The 26803-nt window shown below is 40.6% G+C and overlaps 5 protein-coding genes across 6 annotated transcripts in view; 1 reads left to right on the forward strand and 4 right to left on the reverse strand.

The window, feature by feature from the left end:
- Window positions 1–4673, reverse strand: part of rbm46 (RNA binding motif protein 46) — a 9451-nt gene extending 4778 nt beyond the window's left edge. Inside the window, exons 1-4 of the mRNA XM_034299999.2 lie at window positions 4509–4673; window positions 2261–2461; window positions 1088–1425; window positions 627–756 (exon numbers count right to left, since the gene is read on the reverse strand). Of these exons, the coding sequence (XP_034155890.1) occupies window positions 627–756; window positions 1088–1425; window positions 2261–2402 (610 nt within the window). The 5' untranslated portion in view covers window positions 2403–2461; window positions 4509–4673. The remainder of the gene's footprint in view (window positions 1–626; window positions 757–1087; window positions 1426–2260; window positions 2462–4508) is intronic.
- An 8755-nt stretch (window positions 4674–13428) lies between these two features.
- On the reverse strand, window positions 13429–20379 carry lratb.2 (lecithin retinol acyltransferase b, tandem duplicate 2). Its single transcript, XM_026910890.3, has 2 exons — window positions 18688–20379; window positions 13429–15291 (listed from the first exon to the last, which is right to left on the reverse strand). The coding sequence occupies exons 1-2, from the start codon at window positions 19243–19245 to the stop codon at window positions 15136–15138; spliced, it is 714 nt and encodes a 237-aa protein (XP_026766691.2). The 5' UTR covers window positions 19246–20379; the 3' UTR covers window positions 13429–15135.
- Window positions 13839–14960, forward strand: LOC128317485 (putative uncharacterized protein FLJ46204). Its single transcript, XM_053229651.1, has one exon. The coding sequence runs from the start codon at window positions 13839–13841 to the stop codon at window positions 14958–14960; it is 1122 nt and encodes a 373-aa protein (XP_053085626.1).
- Window positions 20380–23494: 3115 nt separating the features above from the next.
- On the reverse strand, window positions 23495–24202 carry LOC113524574 (lecithin retinol acyltransferase). Its single transcript, XM_026910885.3, has one exon. The coding sequence runs from the start codon at window positions 24200–24202 to the stop codon at window positions 23495–23497; it is 708 nt and encodes a 235-aa protein (XP_026766686.2).
- The window catches only part of LOC113524573 (uncharacterized), a 30401-nt gene continuing 27745 nt past the window's right edge, over window positions 24148–26803 (reverse strand). The window contains exon 21 of one of the 2 annotated variants that reach the window (XM_053229690.1): window positions 24148–24305. In XM_053229690.1, the coding sequence (XP_053085665.1) occupies window positions 24288–24305 (18 nt within the window). In that variant the 3' untranslated portion in view covers window positions 24148–24287. The remainder of the gene's footprint in view (window positions 24306–26803) is intronic. The other variant, XM_053229688.1, reaches the window with a different exon arrangement.

A 26803-nucleotide genomic window follows, 5' to 3' on the forward strand; every position in this document is an offset into this window, starting at 1 on the left:
CTACAGTGAAAAGCTAAGTCTAGGCTTCCAGGACAGAAACGTGTGGAGCATGAAGCACATGTCAACACAACAAAGATATTTTTGCCCCCTCTTTATATAAAACTTGAGCTGATGAAAACTTTTTATGAAAGTAAGAGGAAGAAAATTTACTACTATACTACAGAGCACAGACTACATGCAGCACACGAAACCATGGAGCTCACCACGGCACCAAAGACTCATTTTCTGCTTTCACATTTAGACTTGCTCTGTGAAAAGTCTCGAGACCTTGCGATGATGGAGAAACTGCTGTCCAGTGTTATGACTGAAATTCATTAGGAATCACAGTCTAACTCCACAGCACTAGAGCGTTACTAATCCCTAACACACCGCACACTGAGAGGCCCAAACACTAAATTACTCCATGTGAGAATTATAAGATTAACTTACACAACACAGGACTCTTAACTAATTACATACCATGAAGTGCTCTTTTTGTATTCTTTATCACAGAAATATAAAGAAATATAAAGATCTTAAAAACTCTCCCAGTCTCCTCCGGAGTTCACATCCCGCCGCTGCTGAGCGTGAGTGCTGTGATAATGAGCGTTCCTGTCCTTCCTGTCCGTTCTGCTGTTTATAAATACCTGGGATGAGCTTCCTGCGAGCCATGGCGGCGGCTTTGTGTGACTCGTACTCCACAAACGCAAAACCACGGTTCTTAGTTTTGTCCATGGCACTGGGGTACACGATAACATCCACCACTCCATCTGTTACCTGAATACACAATCAAAATGAACACAAATAAGACTCACCGGTCAATCAGGACTAAAGTATTGGCACCCTATAAAAGAAGGAGGAGTTAGTGTGAGTCTGTGGCAGCCGACACGCTGCAGTGGCTGAGCTGCGTTACTGGAACACTTTATAGATGTGGTGGGAATTTTTAGCTCAGTTTGGCCACAAAAATATTTACATACAACTGTACTACTTTAAGATTTCTCAGTGAGGCCCAGTGTAAGGTCTGAAAGTGCAGGAAATCTCAGGTACTGCATATACTCACATTATACAACATTTAATAATCAAAATACTGATTAACTGAAACATTGACCTTCATCATCTCTTCCTGGATTTCCTCCTTCTTCTTGTCTTTAGGAATAGAGCCGATGAAGAGGCGACAGTTGTCCAGACTCACACACACTCCGATGAACTTCCCTGGACGGATTTCGTAGTTGTCGAGGAGGGCAATGGCTCGCTGCGCTGCTTCTCGGGTGGTGTACATGACGAAGGCGTAGCCACGGTTCTCCCCGCTGAACTCCATCATCAAGCGGAACTCATAGATGCGGCCTGCGCGCTCGAACACGGGCACCAGCTCGTCCTCGTACATATCTCTGGGAATTTTTCCCACAAATACCTCACAGCCTCGGGGAGGAGGAGGACCTTCCCAGCCTCGAACACAAACACAAGATCAGCATCTGTCTCTAGTGTAAACACCTCACATCAGATCTGTCTAATTCAAATCACTTCCTAGTAAATAGAGAAATAAATATATTGTCTATAATGACAAAGAATATAAATTGTCTAATGCATGCCTTAAAACCAATCGATCCAACATTGTGTAAGAAAGCTACATACGTAATACGTAAGAAAGCTACATACGTTTTGTGATTGTGATTCCCAAAACAATTCCACTCCCCATCCCTCTGGAATCCTAATCCTAATCCTAATCCTAAATCACACAGCAGCACCTCGGTGTCTCGGCTAAGCGACGCCACTGATTCTTTTCCAGTGTTTAATCCGCTCCACACACACACACACACACACACACACACACACACACACACAGCATTGCTGTGATTTTTCCTCACAGTCACTCTCTCTCAGCTCATAACCCACGCTGTGATAAACACTGACAGTGTACAACTTTTTACTGAAAAGTCTAACAATCTATTTTTCTAAAGAACAGTTAGGTGTTCTATCTATCTATCTATCTATCTATCTATCTATCTATCTGTCTATCTATCTGTCTGTAAGGATGTGCAAAAAGACTTGTATAAAGATTTCACCACAGTCTGTGTGTTTTTAAAAGATCTGAATGATCAATCTGGTGATATTTTCGACTGGGTTCTCATGATGTGAAAACTCCAAACAATAACACTCCTAATCCTCTGTGCATAACCTTCAGCAAACTGAGAAACACTCTCTTATTTATAACGTTTTCTCTTATTTATAAATTTTATAATTCATGAGATTTTCTATGCTCTTAAAGCATTTAATTCCTTACCTGGTGGTGGACCTCCAAATTTCCTTTGTCCGTTTTCCTGGACCATACTGTAACCGGTCTTCTCCATCAGGGCCAGCAGAGCGGTTTCATTAGGGCTGAAGGCCTGACCATCAGCACACGGCTCAACACCACCCTCACTCATCTCCACCTCACACACCGCAGCACTGCGTACACGCGCGCAAGATACTAACGCTGCTCCACCTGCGCCCAGATCAGACAGCTCAGTTCAGCTCAGGAGCAATACAGGTATATTTTTCTGCAGAGGCAGATGGATGTTAGAGCAATCAATCAATCACAATCAATCAATCAATCACAATCAATCAATCACAATCAATCAATCACAATCAATCAATCAATCAATCACAATCAATCAATCACAATCAATCACAATCAATCAATCAATCACAATCAATCACAATCAATCAATCAATCACAATCAATCAATCAATCAATCAATCAGTCAAACACAATCAATCATCAATCAATCAATCAGTCAAGCACAATCAATCGTAATCAATCGTAATCAATCGTAATCACAGTGGCCGGTTTCTCTCAGATCTACACATTCTGCACTTTTTTAAACCGAATCTGCGTCTAACTCGTGAACGTTAAACAGGTTTGTAAAGAAGAACGGAGGTGAGAGATCTGAAAGCTCTGAGGACAGGAAGAGCTCTGGACGCAGTTCGAAGGGAAATAATGGACTTATAATTATTACATAATAAAATTTAGAACTTATTCAGAAAGTGAAATGTGAGTTTATCACTGAATTTCTTTCTCTATTTATAATTTAAGATAGATTTGTGGATAAAATGTGTCTGTAACACGTCTTCTAAAAAAACACATATATTTATATTTATATATTATTTTTTATATATATATATATATATATATATATATATATATATATATATATATATATATATATATATATTATAAAATAATAAAAATATTTCAGTTTTTATTTTAATTCGCTCTATCTCTGAAACTCAAATCACACTGACTGTTTTTCACATATTTCATTCATATCAAAATCAATTCCAGGTTTTTTCTTTATTGGGAAACAGAAATCGCAGTTTTTGATCATTAAAATTTACATTTTCATTTCATTACAGAGCAATTTCTAAAAATGTTCATAGAGTTTATACTTTTTATACAATTTTATAAAAGAGCATGGTATTTTCCTGTTTAAAGGATAAACAAATGATATTCCAACAAATCCTGTAAAAGTCTTTCCCTGAACATGAGGAGAGAGAGAGAGAGAGAGAGAGAGAGATGGAGAGAGAGAAAGAGAGAGATGGAGAGAGAGAAAGATGGAGAGAGAGAGAAGTGGAGAGAGAGAGAGATGGAGAGAGAGAGAGAGAGAGAGATGGAGAGAGAGAAAGAGAGAGATGGAGAGAGAGAAAGATGGAGAGAGAGAGAAGTGGAGAGAGAGAGATGGAGAGAGAGAGAGAGAGAGAGATGGAGAGAGAGAGAGAGAGAGAGAGAGAGAGAGAGAGAGAGAGAGAGAGAGAGAGATGGAGAGAGAGAGAAGTGGAGAGAGAGAGAGATGGAGAGAGAGAGAGAGAGAGAAGTGGAGAGAGAGAGAGAGAGAGATGGAGAGAGAGAAAGAGAGAGATGGAGAGAGAGAAAGATGGAGAGAGAGAGAAGTGGAGAGAGAGAGAGATGGAGAGAGAGAGAGAGAGAGAGAGAGAGAGATGGAGAGAGAGAGAGAGAGAGAGAGAGAAGTGGAGAGAGAGAGAGATGGAGAGAGAGAGAAGTGGAGAGAGAGAGAGATGGAGAGAGAGAGAGAGAGAGAGAGATGGAGAGAGAGAGAGAGGAGAAGCTGAAGGAGATGAATTACCTGAGACCTGACTCTGTGCTAACCGCTAACTCTCAGCAGCTAACTGCTAGCTAACTGACTGAAACACCGCTAGCTACAAGCAGTTAGCTTCCAGCTCTTAGCTCGTTGTTCAACTTCATTAAACACTTAATTACCGAAACGGCAGTTATAAGCCACAAACTTATCCCAAATCCAAAATTCTGAATAATGTGGAATTAACAGAGAATGAATGAACACTTCTGTGTATAAGTTACTTCATAAATTAGCTAACTGTTATTCAGACTAACCGGAAAAACCTGGTTACCTGGGAGATTTATTTATCTAAGGTTTATAATATTCTCGATAGTTTTAATCAAATAATGCATTGAATAAAAGGAAGAAACTTAAAACACAAAGTTTAAAGGTGTAAAGTTTAAAGTGAATAAAAACCGTCGTTTGTTGCTGCGGTTCCCGATGAGCGCGAGACCGACAGTGAGCCGGTGACGTGGGAGAGAAGCTCATACTAGCGCACTACATAGTGTAGATAAATAGTACACAAATAGTACCCGTTTACTCCGTATTCACACCGCCGCTTGCGCACTACCCTACTGTACTACTGTACTACTCTACTACTCTTACTGCTGTACTACTCTTACTGCTGTATTACTGTACTACTCTTACTGCTGTACTACTCTTACTGCTATACTACTGTACTACTGTACTACTCTTACTACTGTACTACTCTTACTACTGTACTACTCTACTACTCTTACTACTGTACTACTCTTACTGCTGTACTACTCTTACTACTGTACTACTCTTACTGCTGTACTACTCTTACTGCTATACTACTGTACTACTGTACTACTCTTACTACTGTACTACTCTTACTACTGTACTACTCTTACTGCTATATTACTGTACTACTGTACTACTCTTACTGCTGTACTACTCTTACTACTGTACTACTCTTACTACTGTACTACTCTTACTACTCTTACTACTGTACTACTCTTACTGCTATATTACTGTACTACTGTACTACTCTTACTGCTGTACTACTCTTACTACTCTTACTACTGTACTACTCTTACTGCTATATTACTGTACTACTGTACTACTCTTACTGCTGTACTACTCTTACTACTGTACTACTGTACTACTCTTACGGCTGTACTACTCTTACGGCTGTACGACTCTTACTACTGTACTAGTCTTACTGCTATACTACTGTACTACTGTACTACTCTTACTGCTGTACTACTCTTACTACTGTACTACTCTTACTACTGTACTACTCTTACGGCTGTACGACTCTTACTACTGTACTACTCTTACTACTGTACTACTGTACTACTCTTACTGCTATACTACTCTTACTGCTGTACGACTCTTACTACTGTACGACTCTTACTACTGTACTAGTCTTACTGCTATATTACTGTACTACTGTACTACTCTTACTGCTGTACTACTCTTACTACTGTACTACTGTACTACTCTTACTACTGTACTACTCTTACTGCTGTACGACTCTTACTACTGTACTAGTCTTACTGCTATATTACTGTACTACTGTACTACTCTTACTGCTGTACTACTGTACTACTCTTACTACTGTACTACTCTTACTGCTGTACGACTCTTACTGCTGTACGACTCTTACTGCTGTACTACTGTACTACTCTTACTGCTATATTACTCTTACTGCTGTACGACTCTTACTACTGTACGACTCTTACTACTGTACTAGTCTTACTGCTATATTACTGTACTACTGTACTACTCTTACTGCTGTACTACTCTTACTACTGTACTACTGTACTACTCTTACTGCTGTACTACTGTACTACTCTTACTGCTATACTACTCTTACTGCTGTACGACTCTTACTACTGTACTAGTCTTACTGCTATATTACTGTACTACTGTACTACTCTTACTGCTGTACTACTCTTACTACTGTACTACTGTACTACTGTACTAGTCTTACTGCTATATTACTGTACTACTGTACTACTCTTACTGCTGTACTACTCTTACTACTGTACTACTGTACTACTCTTACTGCTGTACTACTCTTACTACTGTACTACTGTACTACTCTTACGGCTGTACTACTCTTACGGCTGTACGACTCTTACTACTGTACTAGTCTTACTGCTATACTACTGTACTACTGTACTACTCTTACTGCTGTACTACTCTTACTACTGTACTACTCTTACTGCTGTACTACTCTTACTACTGTACTACTCTTACTACTGTACTACTCTTACTGCTGTACGACTCTTACTACTGTACTACTGTACTACTCTTACTACTGTACTACTCTTACTACTGTACTACTCTTACTGCTGTACTACTCTTACTACTGTACTACTCTTACTACTGTACTACTGTACTACTCTTACTACTGTACTACTCTTACTGCTGTACGACTCTTACTGCTGTACTACTCTTACTACTGTACTACTGTACTACTCTTACTACTGTACTACTCTTACTACTGTACTACTGTACTACTCTTACGGCTGTACTACTCTTACGGCTGTACGACTCTTACTACTGTACTAGTCTTACTGCTATACTACTGTACTACTGTACTACTCTTACTGCTGTACTACTCTTACTACTGTACTACTCTTACTGCTATACTACTCTTACTACTGTACTACTGTACTACTCTTACTACTGTACTACTCTTACTGCTGTACGACTCTTACTGCTGTACTACTCTTACTACTGTACTACTGTACTACTCTTACTACTGTACTACTCTTACTACTGTACTACTGTACTACTCTTACGGCTGTACTACTCTTACGGCTGTACGACTCTTACTACTGTACTAGTCTTACTGCTATACTACTGTACTACTGTACTACTCTTACTGCTGTACTACTCTTACTGCTATACTACTCTTACTACTGTACTACTCTTACTACTGTACTACTGTACTACTCTTACTACTGTACTACTCTTACTGCTGTACGACTCTTACTGCTGTACTACTCTTACTACTGTACTACTGTACTACTCTTACTACTGTACTACTCTTACTGCTGTACGACTCTTACTGCTGTACTACTCTTACTGCTGTACTACTGTACTACTCTTACTACTGTACTACTCTTACTGCTGTACGACTCTTACTGCTGTACTACTCTTACTGCTGTACTACTGTACTACTCTTACTGCTGTACGACTCTTACTACAGTACGACTCTTACTACTGTACTAGTCTTACTGCTATATTACTGTACTACTGTACAACTCTTACTGCTGTACTACTGTACTACTCTTACTACTGTACTACTCTTACTGCTATATTACTGTACTACTGTACTACTCTTACTGCTGTACTACTCTTACTACTGTACTACTGTACTACTCTTACTGCTGTACTACTCTTACTACTGTACTACTCTTACTACTCTTACTACTGTACTACTCTTACTACTGTACTACTCTTACGGCTGTACTACTCTTACGGCTGTACGACTCTTACTACTGTACTAGTCTTACTGCTATACTACTGTACTACTGTACTACTCTTACTGCTGTACTACTCTTACTACTGTACTACTCTTACTACTGTACTACTCTTACTGCTGTACGACTCTTACTACTGTACTACTCTTACTGCTATACTACTCTTACTTCTGTACTACTCTTACTACTGTACTACTGTACTACTCTTACTACTGTACTACTCTTACTGCTGTACGACTCTTACTACTGTACGACTCTTACTACTGTACTACTGTACTACTCTTACTACTGTACTACTCTTACTGCTGTACGACTCTTACTGCTGTACGACTCTTACTGCTGTACGACTCTTACTGCTATACTACTCTTACTGCTGTACGACTCTTACTACTGTACGACTCTTACTACTGTACTAGTCTTACTGCTATATTACTGTTCTACTGTACTACTCTTACTGCTGTACTACTCTTACTACTGTACTACTCTTACTACTGTACTACTCTTACTGCTATACTACTCTTACTACTGTACTACTCTTACTACTGTACTACTGTACTACTCTTACTGCTGTACTACTCTTACTACTGTACTACTGTACTACTCTTACTACTGTACTACTCTTACTGCTGTACGACTCTTACTACTGTACTAGTCTTACTGCTATATTACTGTACTACTGTACTACTCTTACTGCTGTACTACTCTTACTACTGTACTACTCTTACTGCTATACTACTCTTACTACTGTACTACTCTTACTACTGTACTACTGTACTACTCTTACGGCTGTACTACTCTTACGGCTGTACGACTCTTACTACTGTACTACTCTTACTGCTATACTACTCTTACTGCTGTACGACTCTTACTACTGTACTACTCTTACTGCTGTACTACTCTTACTACTGTACTACTCTTACTGCTGTACGACTCTTACTGCTGTACTACTCTTACTACTGTACTACTGTACTACTCTTACTACTGTACTACTCTTACTGCTGTACGACTCTTACTGCTGTACGACTCTTACTGCTGTACTACTGTACTACTCTTACTGCTATACTACTCTTACTGCTGTACGACTCTTACTACTGTACGACTCTTACTACTGTACTAGTCTTACTGCTATATTACTGTACTACTGTACTACTCTTACTGCTGTACTACTCTTACTACTGTACTACTGTACTACTCTTACTACTGTACTACTCTTACTGCTGTACGACTCTTACTACTCTTACTACTGTACTACTGTACTACTCTTACTACTGTACTACTCTTACTGCTGTACGACTCTTACTACTGTACTACTCTTACTGCTGTACTACTCTTACTACTGTACTACTCTTACTGCTGTACTACTGTTACTACTGTACTACTCTTACTGCTGTACTACTCTTACTACTCTTACTACTGTACTACTCTTACTGCTGTACTACTCTTACTACTGTACTACTCTTACTACTGTACTACTCTTACTACTGTACTACTGTACTACTCTTACTACTGTACTACTCTTACTGCTGTACGACTCTTACTACTGTACTACTATACTATTCTACTACTGTACAACTCTTACTGCTGTACTACTGTACTACTCTTACTGCTATAGTACTCTTACTGCTGTATTACTGTACTACTCTTACTACTGTACGACTCTTACTGCTGTACTACTCTTACTACTGTACTACTGTACTACTCTTACTACTGTAGTACTCTTACTACTGTACTACTATACTATTCTACTACTGTACTACTCTTACTGCTATACTACTCTTACTGCTGTATTACTGTACTACTCTTACTACTGTACTACTCTTACTACTGTACGACTCTTACTGCTGTACGACTCTTACTACTGTACTACTCTTACTGCTGTACTACTCTTACTGCTGTACTACTCTTACTACTGTACTACTCTTACTGCTGTACGACTCTTACTACTGTACTACTCTTACTACTGTACTATTCTACTACTGTACTACTCTACTATACTACTCTTACTACTGTACTACTGTTACTGCTGTACTACTCTTATTACTGTACTACTCTTACTGCTATACTACTGTACTACCCTACTGTACTACTGTACTACTCTTACTACTGTACGACTCTTACTACTGTACTACTCTTACTGCTGTACGACTCTTACTACTGTACTACTCTTACTACTGTACTACTCTTACTGCTGTACGACTCTTATTACTGTACTACTCTTACTACTGTACTACTCTTACTGCTATACTACTGTACTACCCTACTGTACTACTGTACTACTCTTACTACTGTACGACTCTTACTACTGTACTACTCTTACTGCTGTACGACTCTTACTACTGTACTACTCTTACTGCTGTACTACTCTTACTACTGTACGACTCTTACTACTGTACTACTCTTACTGCTGTACTACTCTTACTACTGTACTACTCTTACTACTCTTACTACTGTACTACTGTACTACTCTTACTACTGTACTACTCTTACTACTGTACTACTCTTACTGCTGTACTACTCTTACTATTCTACTACTGTACTACTCTTACTACTGTACTACTGTACTACTCTTACTGCTGTACTACTCTTACTATTCTTCTACTGTACTACTCTTACTACTGTACTACTCTTACTGCTGTACTACTCTTACTACTGTAGTACTGTACTACTCTTACTACTGTACTACTCTTACTACTGTACTACTCTTACTGCTGTACGACTCTTACTACTGTACTACTCTTACTACTCTTACTACTGTACTACTCTTACTACTGTACTACTCTTACTGCTGTACTACTCTTACTACTGTACTACTGTACTACTCTTACTACTGTACTACTCTTACTACTGTACTACTCTTACTGCTGTACGACTCTTACTACTGTACTACTCTTACTGCTGTACTACTCTTACTGCTATACTATTCTACTACTGTACTACCCTACTGTACTACTGTACTACTCTTACTGCTGTACTACTCTTACTACTGTACTACTTTTACTACTGTACGACTCTTACTGCTGTACTACTGTACTACTCTTACTACTGTACTACTCTTACTGCTGTACGACTCTTACTACTGTACTACTCTTACTGCTGTACTACTCTTACTACTCTTACTACTGTACGACTCTTACTACTGTACTACTCTTACTGCTGTACTACTCTTACTACTGTACTACTCTTACTGCTGTACGACTCTTACTACTGTACTACTCTTACTACTGTACTACTCTTACTGCTGTACTACTCTTACTATTCTACTACTGTACTACTCTTACTGCTGTACGTCTCTTACTACTGTACTACTCTTACTGCTGTACTACTCTTACTACTCTTACTACTGTACTACTGTACTACTCTTACTGCTGTACTACTCTTACTACTGTACTACTGTACTACTCTTACTACTGTACTACTCTTACTACTGTACTACTCTTACTGCTATACTATTCTACTACTGTACTACCCTACTGTACTACTGTACTACTCTTACTACTGTACTACTGTACTACTCTTACTACTGTACTACTTTTACTACTGTACGACTCTTACTGCTGTACTACTGTACTACTCTTACTACTGTACTACTCTTACTGCTGTACGACTCTTACTACTGTACTACTCTTACTGCTGTACTACTCTTACTACTCTTACTACTGTACGACTCTTACTACTGTACTACTCTTACTGCTGTACTACTCTTACTACTGTACTACTCTTACTACTGTACTACTCTTACTGCTGTACGACTCTTACTACTGTACTACTGTACTACTCTTACTGCTGTACTACTCTTACTATTCTACTACTGTACTACTCTTACTGCTGTACGACTCTTACTACTGTACTACTCTTACTGCTGTACTACTCTTACTACTCTTACTACTGTACTACTGTACTACTCTTACTGCTGTACTACTCTTACTACTGTACTACTGTACTACTCTTACTGCTGTACGACTCTTACTACTGTACTACTCTTACTGCTGTACTACTCTTACTGCTATACTATTCTACTACTGTACTACCCTACTGTACTACTGTACTACTCTTACTGCTGTACTACTCTTACTACTGTACTACTGTACTACTCTTACTACTGTACTACTTTTACTACTGTACGACTCTTACTGCTGTACTACTGTACTACTCTTACTACTGTACTACTCTTACTGCTGTACGACTCTTACTACTGTACTACTCTTACTGCTGTACGACTCTTACTATCTTACTACTGTACGACTCTTACTACTGTACTACTCTTACTACTGTACTACTCTTACTACTGTACTACTCTTACTGCTGTACGACTCTTACTACTGTACTACTCTTACTACTGTACTACTCTTACTGCTGTACTACTCTTACTATTCTACTACTGTACTACTCTTACTGCTGTACGACTCTTACTACTGTACTACTCTTACTGCTGTACTACTCTTACTACTCTTACTGCTGTACTACTCTTACTATTCTACTACTGTACTACTCTTACTGCTGTACGACTCTTACTACTGTACTACTCTTACTGCTGTACTACTCTTACTACTCTTACTACTGTACTACTGTACTACTCTTACTGCTGTACTACTCTTACTACTGTACTACTCTTACTGCTGTACTACTCTTACTGCTATACTATTCTACTACTGTACTACCCTACTGTACTACTGTACTACTCTTACTGCTGTACTACTCTTACTACTGTACTACTCTTACTACTGTACGACTCTTACTGCTGTACTACTCTTACTACTGTACTACTCTTACTGCTGTACGACTCTTACTACTGTACTACTATACTATTCTACTACTGTACTACTCTTACTGCTATAGTACTCTTACTGCTGTATTACTGTACTACTCTTACTACTGTACGACTCTTACTGCTGTACTACTCTTACTACTGTAGTACTCTTACTGCTGTACTACTATACTATTCTACTACTGTACTACTCTTACTGCTGTATTACTGTACTACTCTTACTACTGTACGACTCTTACTGCTGTACGACTCTTACTACTGTACTACTCTTACTGCTGTACTACTCTTACTGCTATACTATTCTACTACTGTACTACTCTTACTGCTGTACGACTCTTACTGCTGTACGACTCTTACTACTGTACTACTCTTACTGCTGTACTACTCTTACTACTGTACTACTATACTATTCTACTACTGTACTACTCTTACTGCTATAGTACTCTTACTGCTGTATTACTGTACTACTCTTACTACTGTACGACTCTTACTGCTGTACTACTCTTACTACTGTAGTACTCTTACTGCTGTACTACTATACTATTCTACTACTGTACTACTCTTACTGCTGTATTACTGTACTACTCTTACTACTGTACGACTCTTACTGCTGTACGACTCTTACTACTGTACTACTCTTACTGCTGTACTACTCTTACTGCTATACTATTCTACTACTGTACTACTCTTACTGCTGTACGACTCTTACTGCTGTACTACTCTTACTGCTGTACTACTCTTACTACTGTACTACTGTACTATTCTACTACTGTACTACCCTACTGTACTACTCTTACTGCTGTAGTACTCTTATTACTGTACTACTTTTACTGCTGTACTACTCTTACTACTATACTACTGTATTACTATTAGTACTGTACTATTCTACTATTCTACTACTATACTACCCTACTGTACTACTCTTACTATACTACTCTTACTATACTACCCTACTATACTACTGTATTATTCTACTATTCTACTGTACTTCTGTACTATTATTCTACTATACTACTGTTCTACCTTCTGTAAGACTGAGAGTTTAGTAACATATAAATATAGAAAGAGTAATATTATAGTACTTTAATAGTAACAGATTTGTGGTTTATTCACACATACACTCTGCTTTATTACTCTGCTTTAAAACTGTAGAACTCAACACCACTTTGCAGTCAGAGGTCAAGCTTTAAAAAGTATTCTTTTAAAAATAATCTTTTATTCTAGCATGTAATTGAAAGCACTTCCTCTGTTTTTGTTGTTCATAGTTTCAATTTATTTTTATTTAATGATTCTAAAATCATAAATACAGTCGGGTTCAGAAATCCATATTTATGTATAAACAAATAAATTTAATTTATTCACACATTGATCTTATCATTTATTTCCAAATGTATGAGGTTTCTCTGTACACCATAAACACAGCAGCTACGTAAAGAGTAAATATAAAGTGTGTTGTTTGAGACAGAAACAACAGAAAAATCACTGCATTCCTTCATTTACTTTATCCTGATCAGCGTGGCAATGGATCCGGAGTCTCTCCTGGCGACTCTGCGTCTGAGGCAGGAATACACCATAGATATGATGTCCATCCACACTCATCCATGCACTCATCCACACGTCCATCCACACTCATCCACACTCATCCATGCACTCATCCACACGACCATCCACACGCCCATCCACACGCCCATCCACACGCCCATCCACACGCCCATCCACACGACCATCCACACGACCATCCACACGACCATCCACACTCATCCACACGACCATCCACACTCATCCACACGACCATCCACACTCTCATCCACACACTCATCCACACTCTCATCCACACTCTCATCCACACTCTCATCCACACTCTCATCCACACTCATCCACACGACCATCCACACGACCATCCACACTCATCCACACGCCCATCCACACTCTCATCCACACTGTCATCCACACGCCCAACCACACTCATCCACACGCCCATCCACACGCCCATCCACACTCTCATCCACACTCTCATCCACACTCTCATCCACACCCATCCACGCGCCCATCCACACTCATCCACACTCATCCACGCGCCCATCCACACTCATCCACACACCCATCCACACTCATCCACACGACCATCCACACGACCATCCACACGACCATCCACACTCTCATCCACACTCTCATCCACACTCATCCACGCGCCCATCCACACTCATCCACGCGCCCATCCACACTCATCCACGCGCCCATCCACACTCATCCACACTCTCATCCACACTCATCCACACTTTCATCCACACTCTCATCCACACTCATCCACTCGCCCATCCACACTCATCCACGCGCCCATCCACACTCATTCATGCGCCCATCCACGCGCCCATCCACAGGCTCATTCACACTTTTGGAATTTATCTTAGCCAATCCACACACTGGCATGCTTTTAGGAGGTGGGACGAAACCAGAGAACCCAGAGGAAGCCCACATGGACATAGGAAGAAGTCGAGCTCAGGCTCGAACCACAACCATGAGGAGGGAACGCTACTGTGCTGCCCAGTTGTGTTTATTGTACAGTATAAAAATAAATTACTTCAGATTTTCTCACATAAGATTCAATGTTCACACTCAATCTGGAAGTTTCCATCAACATGATGTAGATTTTATATTCTACTCTAAATATATATATTTATACATTTGGAATATGTATCAGTAGTGAGATGAACACACAGTGATAACTCCTAATCTACATTACAGTGTTCAGTAATATTAATGCAATAAATTACATGGACATCACTAAACCATGACCTGTAATAACTTGGAGAGAGAGTTATGATGCCATCCATATGGTGAAGGGAATGATCAGTGTGAGTAACACTCCACACACAGACACACTGCCCAGAAACACCGTAATGAACACACACAACACAAGACTCAGGAACGAGCTGGTCCTACTGAACACGATCTTCCTGACCCTTTTACAGAACTGCAAAAAGAGAAGAGAAGAGAAGGTGAAGGTGAAGGTGTGTTCAATGACTTTTGATTTGTATTTCACATACAGTGAATACAGTAGTGTGTGTGTGTGTGTGTGTGTGTGTCTACAAAAATACAGTATGAATCAGGCACAATAATGTGCGTCAGTTCATGTCAACAACTGACAAAGTTTCTGTCACATGACTTTGCATACAATTAGTCATTTTTAAAAAATAAATTTCCTCCTGATAACTATATGACTAATTAATAGTGATCTTACTGTATGTGTATGTGAACCTTTCCTTGAATACCGGTTGTCTCCCATAATCAGAGACCTGGGTAAAGGTCGTGTTTAAACAGAATGGTACAGTAAGTGGATGAAATCGTGTGTTTAAGATTGCAGGGTTGCAGACAGCAATTACACAAAAACAGTGGTGTGATGTAGTGTACATTTAATTCATCTATGAGGTGTCACGAGAAAGGAGTAATATTAGACATAAAGGAAGCAGAGGAAGATCATAAAATTATAATAGGATTATATGTCACTCAAATTCCCAGAATACGTTCCCAGAAAAAGTTGGTGAAGTTTTAATTCTGATTTAACAATAGGTGGAGATAAAACACTTCTCTGCCCTAAAGCCATCATTATTTAGTTACAGTGGTGGAAATCACATCACGCAATTTATTATGTTTATCATTAAGTTCTTATAATGATTATTTTGATTATTCACTGGAATTGAATGAGTTTAATCCAAACCTCAGTAACTGAAAAAAAAAAAAAAAAGTCACCTATAAATAATGTAAAGTAGATCCTAACGTGTTCTGTCAGTGGAAAATCCCGAGGTAAAAAGCTGTATAACTCTAATAAACATCCAGAATATTGATTACTGCACACATTAAAATAATCAGCCTGATATTTGAAAAGTTGATAAAAGTTGATGATCATAAAATAAGGTCCAGGAGATTTAATTGACAGTTAAAGGGTCCCTGGTTCCAAAATGTTTGAGAAATACTGATGTAGTACACACACACACACACGCACGCACACGCACACACACACACACACACACACACACACACACACACACACACACACACACACCTTTTATAGCCTCACAAAATGTGTGTGTCCAGCTGAATACTCGTGTTAGAAACACTGTGTATCATGCCATTTTAAATCCAATTTTAACTTTGGTATTTAATGTGGGAGATGATGTGTCTTAGCCATAGCTGTAACTCGCAAAAGTAAAATCTTTTGTTTTTTATAATCAAACATACTGTAACTGTAAGTAAATCAAAAACTTTGATTTTTTTTTTAAAATAATCACCGTCGGTTTTTACTTCAACAAATTAAATGAAGCTGCACCCAGTATTCCTGGGATATAGTCCGGATCTGCCACGCCCCTGACCGGAATAAAACTCTTACTGAAGGAGTTTATCAATTTCTGATAGGAAAAACAATATTCACATTAAAACTTTATCTTCTACTGCTGAAATCATAGAGACTGTCCTGTTTCTCATCCCAGAACTCTTATTCACAATCTGCTCACACTGAACATCCTGTACACACACTCAGTACTGTTTCACTCTTCTACACCTGTACACAGGAATGATTTATAATCACACTATCCGTGTCACCCAGATGAGGATGGTTCCCTTCTGAGTCTGGTTCCTCTCAAGGTTTCTTCTTCATATCGTCTCAGGGAGTTTTTCCTCACCACCATCACCTCTGGCTCGCTCATTAGGATCTAAATCTACATCTGTAGATTTCTGTAAAGCTGATTTGGGACAATGTCTATTGTTAAAAGTGTTATATAAATGAAACTGAACTGAATATATTAATCATATACGGAGTATAAAAACTCAAACTCAGTACAAGCTAAATAACCATCAATAAAGATAAATTTATTAACTTGCTAAAATAAGCTATTTTCTTGAATTTAAGTAAAATGTAATTAATTAAATGAGATATTGAGATACTTCTTGATTTTTGGATATATTCAGCATTAAAATATCTGAAAACATGTGGAATGATGGAAACTTCCTCAAGTTATAATGACTCATTTCCTGTCTCGCCTTTATTACATTTCATAATTCCCGTTTGGCGGGCTAGTTTCATTTCTCCTGCCCTCATTTCATCATTTCTAATTTTAAACCACAGAATAACAAACTCCAAGCCAACCGTGTCGACAGATACGCCTCCGCCACCAAGTCTACTCCTTCTTGTTACTGATTTGTAATATCCTTAAAATATACTTCAAATAGGAAAGAAGCTATTAAAGAAAAACTATTTCAGACATTTGACCTTGCTTTGACCTTGACAAAATGTCATCAGTTCATCTGCAGGTTACAGTGATAATTCCATACACATCCTACAAACATTCCAACACTCGCTGTTGAGAATCTGGGACGGACAGACGCAGGGGCAAAACAAAATGTAATGGACAAAATAAATACCTGATGTCTAAGACCAGTGTAAGGTAGAGCAGGTAAATATTTCTGCATTGTTCCAAATAAGGCATATTGAAAACACGGTCCCCTGCGTATGGAGACTTTTGGGACATGCTGTATTTTGGTTTAGTTTTAAAGTTTTGATCCCAAACTACAAAATGTCAGTCCACAGATTCCAAGATCCCACACGTGATCATGTGAAAAACATGAAAATGCATTTCAACATGTTAGGCCCTGAAAGTGCACGTGTGGACTCAAGTAAACATGCGTGACATCATGTAAATAACGTGATCATAACGTGAGAATAGCTAAAACCATGTGTGAAAGATTAAGTTCTGAAAAATGGATTAATATGTAAAAATTGCACGTGAAAAATATAAACATGCATTACATGTGCAAAATGTGTGAACGATAAGTGAATAAAGCTGTACACTCATGGATAAAAACTAAATGCTTTTACACATGATACTGAAAACTAAAACTATATGTAGTGCCTACATGAATGTGATCTGAATCCTACATGAATGTGATCTGAATCCTACATGAATGTGATATGAATCCTACATGAATGTGATATGAATCCTACATGAATGTGATATGAATCCTACATGAATGTGATCTGAATCCTACATGAATGTGATATGAATCCTACATGAATGTGATCTGAATCCTACATGAATGTGATATGAATCCTACATGAATGTGATCTGAATCCTACATGAATGTGATCTGAATCCTACATGAATGTGATATGAATCCTACATGAATGTGATCTGAATCCTACATGAATGTGATCTGAATCCTACATGAATGTGATCTGAATCCTACATGAATGTGATATGAATCCTACATGAATATTATCGAAACTTGGATAACATAGTCCTATATGAAGCCCATGTGAGAGTAAGACACGGTGTGAAGTTTTTCAGACTGTTGGTTGTGTTGTGTGATGTTGTACCTGGTAGGTCTGAAAGCTCACGCTGGTTCCATATCTGCAGAACATGACATAATGTTCACAGTTGAACCACAGCAGACTGTAGTCCATGGATCCCATCAGCTTCTCCGCTCGCCTGGCCACTTCTTCACCCTGGAGCGGCGGCCAACTGCACACCCTGTCCATGCTGTTCACCAGAATCTCAGCTCCGTACGCAAAGTCCTCCACAGAGTCCACACGAATGCTGGCCTTTTTTGCGATCACACCCAGAATCAGCCGATTGTTGGTCACCATCTTGGAGATGGCACTTTCATCAGCTGAGATAAGGGGCAGGATGTCAGGAATGAGGTGAGCCACACGGTTGTTGCCCAGGTAGATCCCAAAATGTGTGAAGAGCGTTCGGGGAACCTCCAGGAGATCCCCCCGCTTAAACATGGAGATGTCATATGTGTCTGGTTTCAACTTCTTTTTGTCCTCGTCTGTGATCAGCGCTGTGAAAAAGCCACAGAGGAACTGGAGGAGAAACATCGTCTGAGAGATGAGCTGTGTTTCTGAAAGGCTTGTGAAGGTTTTATCCTCCATGCGGAGGCTGAGGAGGGGCGTGGGGATTACAGACCTGGACCTATTCTCATACAGATTTATAGAAAAGAATGTCACATGTTCAGTGAAACACAATACACAATGGGTTACTCAACTTCAGCTCCACTCCTCACTAAAGGGGACAAAAAATAAGGAGAAATGCAAAAACAGAAATCAGTTTCTATTTTTGGTTGAGGTCAGGTCAGCGTGGTGCAACTGTGAACTTTTAATTCTCTCAAATCCTTGTATAAATATAAAAACGTCCTTTTACACAACGTTACACAATCTGAGTTCCCTGAGGACGCTGAAGAACTCTATAACAGAACTCTATTACTCTCCAGATGTGTTCTGACATTTTTTATCTGAATGTGAAATAAATTCTGTCACCAAAACGAAGAATTTGAACATAACATCTGGAACATAATTTCAATTTGATCTAATTCAACTACATAACTTCAATTACAAATTCAAATAGAGGCATAAAAATAATAAATAAAAATAAAATTCAGACTGCAGTGGCACATTTCTCACTCCATCGGGCTTTTCTCAGGCTGCAGACACACAACTTGTACATCATTTATCATATACATATCATTTTACCCGATTTTCTTTTTAAACTTGTGTTAAACACACACACACACACACACACTCACACGCATATGTTACATACCAACACAAGTAAGGGCATGACCGCACACAGGATTGTTTTTCTCACGAGAGTGGATCTGATGTGTTTTATTCTCTAATTTGTAGATTATGGTATCTTACTGAATATGTTTATTTCATTACTCTTGATTATTTCTCACTGCAAACACTATTCTTCTTCTGCTGCAGCTGTAGTGTGTGAATTTCCCTCTGGGATTAATAAAGTGATCTATCTAATGATAAGAGACAAAGAATCAGTTCTAAACATTTATTAGCATTAAATGAGTAGAGTACAAAAACATACGTGATTAACATAAAACTGTTAAACTTCAGTAAACATATAAACATATTAGAGCAGCACTGAGTCACTGTCAGTACAGTTTAGTGATATCTCACTACAACACACACACACACACACACACACACTTCGGCAAACCTGTGTTAAACTGAACACAGATGTAATGAAGCATGATGTAGACACGATAATAAAAGTCTCTTATCCGGCCATCCAGAGGATGAAGGAAATTAGAAGGACAGGAAGTGCTGTGGATACGGATAATCCCACGAACAATATGGAAATTATTCCGATGACTGTAGTGAGCAGGACACTCCTCTGATCCCGGATAACAGATTTCAGGCACTCACAAAACTGCACAGGAGAAGGAGAAAAGCGTCAGTGTGTTACTGAGTTTAGATTGGTCTCTGACACACACTCTCACACTGACACACACACTCACTGACACACACACTCACTGACACACACACTCACTGACACACACACTCTCACTGACACACACACACTCACACTGACACACACTCTCACACTGACACACACACTCACACTGACACACACACTCACTGACACACACTCACTGACACACACTCACTGACACACACACTCTCACTGACACACACACTCTCACTGACACACACACACTCACACTGACACACACACACTCACACTGACACACACACACTCACACTGACACACACTCTCACACTGACACACACTCACACTGACACACACACTCACACTGACACACACACTCACACTGACACACACTCACACTGACACACACTCACACTGACACACACACTCTGGCACACACACTCTGACACACACTATGACACACACTCACTGACACACACTCACTGACACACACTCTCACTGACACACACACTCTCACTGACACACACTCTCACTGACACACACTCACACTGACACACACTCACACTGACACACACACTCACACTGAAACACACACTCACTGACACACTCACTGACACACTCACTGACACATGCTCACTGACACACACTCACACTGACACACACTCACACTGACACACACTCACACTATGACACACACTCACTGACACACACTCACTGACACACTCACTGACACACACTCACACTGACACACTCACACTGACACACACTCACACTGATACACACACTCACTGACACACACTCACTGACACACACACTCTGACACACACTATGACACACACTCACTGACACACACTCACTGACACACACTCACACTGACACACACTCACACTGACACACACACTCACACTGAAACACACACTCACTGACACACACTCACTGACACACTCACTGACACACGCTCACTGACACACACTCACACTGACACACACTCACACTGACACACACTCACTGACACACACTCACACTATGACACACACTCACTGACACACACTCACTGACACACTCACTGACACACACTCACACTGACACACTCACACTGACACACTCACACTGACACACACTCACACTGATACACACACTCACTGACACACACACTCACTGACACACACTATGACACACACTCACTGACACACACTCACTGACACACACTCACACTGACACACACTCTCACTGACACACACACTCTCACTGACACACACTCTCACTGACACACACTCTCACTGACACACTCACTGACACACACTCACTGACACACACACACACTGACACACACACTCACTGACACACACACTCTCACTGACACACACTCACACACACACTCACTGACACACACTCACACTCACTGACACACACTCACACTCACTGACACACACTCACTGACACACTCACTGACACACACTCACACTGACACACACACTCACTGACACACACTCACTGACACACACTCACTGACACACACTCACACTGACACACACTCACACTGACACACACTCACTGACACACTCACACTGACACACACTCACACTGACACACACTCACTGACACACACACTCACACTGACACACACACTCACTGACACACACTCACTGACACACACTCACTGACACACACTCACACTGACACACACACTCACACTGACACACACTCACTGACACACACACACTGACACACACACTCACTGACACACACTCACTGACACACACTCACTGACACACACACTCACTGACACACACTCACACTGACACACACTCACACTGACACACACACTCACTGACACACACTCACACTGACACACACACTCACTGACACACACTCACACTGAAACCGCGGTTGTTATTTTACATTCCAGAAAGATCAGATTTTCCGAGAAACGTGTTTCCAGTGATGTGAAAACAGTAGCTGCTTTAAATGGAAGGGTTTCTGTGGATTTCTGTTCACGGGGTTTTTATGATTTTATGTAAAATAGTGAAGGAAACAGGGCTGTGACTGATTTCTGATATTGTTGGGAATAAACTGGAGGAAATTGAACAGAATCCTTGTGAATTCTGAGAGCTGCTCTTGGCTGAGAAACAGGTTTTAGGATGTAAATGCTTCTAGGATGTAAAGTCAGTATGTCTGAAAACTTCAATTTCTTTGTGTATTTTACTTTGAAGTATTTTCCATTTTCTGTATATGACGTAACATAAAGAAACACAGAGACCTAAACTAAACACTGAAAGTCTGAGTCTTAGTAAGCCAACAGCAGGAATATCTGGGAAGACGTTTGAGTGTAAAGTTATTTTAAAGCTGCTTGGACGGGAAATGTGCTCTAGTCGTAGTAAACCAAGCAGATTTTAACTCTGTGTTTATTTTTAGAGACGTTTCTCACTGAGGCGCTTCATGCAGTTGGCTTAAATCAGGCGTATTACTAACTGCAGCTATAAAATGCCCTGCAGGCTGTTACTGAAATGTCACTCTCAGGACGAAACGGTTCTAAACGGTACCGTTCCTCGTCACTGGGGTTCCTGCAGCGTGCATCTTCTACACGGCGCGTGGATGCAGTTTACTTTTAAATAATTTAAGGTGCATAATTACACACCAAGGACCTCTGATAATAATTTAGAGGTTCCAGGTAAACTATATACACTAAAGGTACTAAAGGTGTACCCTTGAAGGTTCCACCCCAGTGACAAGGGTTCTGTGGAACCATTATCTTTTAATAACCCTTAAAAATGGCCTTGTTTAAATGGTTCTTGTAAATGATTGTAAATGTAAATGGTTCTTTCAAATGGTTCCAAGAAGCTATCAAGAAATAAAATCAATGTTTCTAACTGTAGAGTCTCAGAACAAAGGTACCAAAGATACCTGAAGGTTCCACTCCAGTGACCAGGGTACAGTTTAGTACCTTCCTACTGAGTGTGGGTCAGAACCAGTGAAGGGTTCCACCAGTGAGACAGTCTGAGGTTCCTCACTACAATGTGCTGAAATGTTCTGAGTGTAATGTTGGAAGTGCTGGTGACCCGGGTGTCCGGTGTCCGGTACCTTGTCGGTCTGCAGGCTGATCCCGGTACCGTATCGGCAGAAGGTGACGAAGTGCTCGCAGTTGTTCCACAGGAGGCTGTAGCGAACAGCGCCGATCAGTTTTTCCGCCGTGCGCGCGACCTCCTCGTTAGGCGCGGGCCGCACACCGAGCACTCCGTCCATGGCGTTGATGAGCAGCACGCGCGCCCCGTACACGAAGTCCTCGAGCGTGTCGACGCGCACGGCGGCTCTGCGGCACAGCACTCCCAGCAGCAGCCGCTTGTTGCTCACGACGGCGCGGACGCGGAGCTCATCGCGCGTGAGCAGCGGAAGGATGTCGGGGATGAGGTGCGCCACCTTCCCGTCGCCCAAGTAGATCCCGAAGTGCACGAACAGCGTGCGGGGAACTTCGAGCAGATCTCCGCGCTCGAGCTGCGCCGTGACTTCCGCTCCCGCGCGCTCCGTCCTGTCCGTCCTGTCCGCGCGCCTCGGCTTGTCGGCTCTCGATGCCACGACGCTGAAAAAGTCCCAGTGCGCAAACAGGAAGATCTTCTGCAACAGCAGCAGCAAAGAGTCCAACATCATGCCCGAGTCTCCGCTCCTCTCCTCCGCTCCTCTCCTCCGCTTTCTGCCTCTCCAAAGAGGAAGTGGCGCGCGCTCACGGTTCTCCTCACAGTGACGTCAGAATCTGGAGAATCACAGAGTTCAGCTAGAAAACTTTCACACTTTAACACAAACACTGAACACTTTTCTACTTAAACACACCACCGAGCAACAGAGGGTTAAAAAGATCCTCATCAGTCTTCAGCAGAGGAGTTTATTTTATTATTTTATCTGTTTCTGTCCTGGAACAAAAAAACAATATAAATGCAAATGAGGCTTCAGCATGACAAGCTTTTTTTCTTACTAACTTCAGGAGAGAGAAAAAAGAGAGGCTGGTGAGGGCACGACTGTTTATAGCTGCTATAAGGATGTGTGTGTGTGTGAAAACTGAAAGACATCAGCTTCCTGACCTGCACAAGGTACGAAAGTGAAAGAGAAAAGAAAGAGCGGAGATAAAGAAAGAGAAAAGAAAGAGCGGAGATATTCACATCTACTTCTCTTAGCTTCATTAAAGATGTTCTCCTGCTCTGTAGAAGAGATTCCCTCACAGGCACAAACACATTTTCTGGTGAAGTTTAAATCTCCTGCATTCAGCGAGCATAAAACTGTAGCTCTTGTCCTGTATGACTGCACAGGAAGATACACACATTCTTCACAGAAATATCAGGTTTAAATAATTAATTATAGGTTATGCACTGCATCCATCCATCCATCCATCCATCCTCTGTACCACTTATCCTACACAGTGTAACAGGGAGTCTGGAGTCTGGAGCCTGGAGCCTGGAGTCTGGAGCCTGGAGTCTATCCCGGGGGAATCGGGGCACGAGGCAGGGGACACACTGGACGGGGTGCCAGTCCATCACAGGGCACAATCACACACACACTCTTACACACCCATTCACTCAGTACGGAAACATTTACAGATACCAATCAGCCTACAACGCATGTCTTTGGCCTGGGGGAGGAAACCGGAGTACCCGGAGGAAACCCCCAAAACACAGGGAGAACATTCAAACTCCACACCCAGGGCGGAGGCAGGAATCAAACCCCTAACCCTGGAGGCAACGGTGCTAACCACTAAGCCACCGTGTCTCCCTCATGCACTGCATAATGTAGGATTTTAAAAATATCATTCAAGGTTTGTCATATACTACATGTATATAGTTGTCTATAAAAACCTCTCTATACCTGCAGAAGACACAGAGTGAAGCCCAGTAACTGCACTCCAGCTCACAGACTGTGAACGAAAGCACTTCCTGTCAATAGCAGTTACAGAATAAAACATTTGGTTTCTGCAGTTATGGGAAAATAATCAACAACAAAGTGGTGTGATGAAGTGGAGCTACTGTTATTTCCCCAAAGCTGATTAGTTTCCTATAAAAACACGTCCTCGACCATTTTATTCCTCTTATACCACAGCATTTACAGATGATTATTTTTTATTATTACTGAATGAAATATACTTTTTATCCATTTCAGTGAAGCGAGTTAGTTCCTGTTGTCACTTACGTTACAGCAGCTATACACAGTCGTTCCCCCACCAGCCTCTTTATTCTCTCTCTTCACGTTAATAAGAGAAAATAATCGCAGCTTGTTCCGCATGTTACTGAGAAACCGCAAAGAAGCGTAAACTCCTCTGTCCTGAAGGCGTCGGAAAACTTAAAGTTACAGCTTTACCTCTGACTGTTACAAAGCGCTGACACTGGAGACTCCTTCCATACATGTTAAATGAATGTCTCCTTACAGAAAACTTCACCACATCAACAATTACACAGATTTTTAATCCCTTTATAAACTGGAGCGTCTGCTGTACGCGTCCCTGTGAACAAGCCGTTGCTATAGAAACGGTAACGTATCAGAACAAGTGCATTAATATAAACCTGCGCTACTGTCAGAGCTGCTGTTATAGAAAACTAATCAACACCTTCTGAGCAATCAGAATCCAGAACTCAGCAGCAGCGTGGTGTAAATAAGAGTTCATAGCCTCAACTTTAAGAGCCAGTCAGCTTGAAGAAGTAATGCAAATATTATTTAAAAAAAATTAAAATTATTTAAAATAATTCTCTTTAGCTTCAGCACTTTGTGATCTTACACATTCTAAAATATTCTATGTGTGTGTGTATGTGTGTGTGTGTGTGTTAAAGCTGAGAACATGTTTTTGACCTGAACTAGCCTCAATAGTATGAAGTAGTTTTCCATATGGCTTTAATTACCCAGCATCCCCCACCACTAAAGTCAACCAGCTCCGTGAAAAAACAAGATGGCTGTCGGAAAAAATATAGTGTTAACAGAAGTTAAAGTTCACTTTGTTGAGCTGGTTAAAGCGGTGATATTCTGCAGCTCCTCCCCCACCTCCACCGTGTCCGAGCTGGAGTGAAGAGTGACAGAGTGAGAACTCAGTCTTGTGTTTGCCGTAACAAAGACGTCCCAGTGAGGGTTACAGCGGATTCTTTAGAGGGGTTTAGTGCTGGACCCTCGGGGTGGAGCACCACACAGAGCTCTGAAAGACGGCCAGTGATAAATTACAGGATATTTATCTTAGTTTCTTCTCATCTGTCAGTGAGCCAGTGTTTGTGTGGATCA

Source organism: Pangasianodon hypophthalmus, chromosome 26 (genome assembly GCF_027358585.1).
Source record: "Pangasianodon hypophthalmus isolate fPanHyp1 chromosome 26, fPanHyp1.pri, whole genome shotgun sequence".
In the NCBI taxonomy this organism is placed as follows: domain Eukaryota; kingdom Metazoa; phylum Chordata; class Actinopteri; order Siluriformes; family Pangasiidae; genus Pangasianodon; species Pangasianodon hypophthalmus.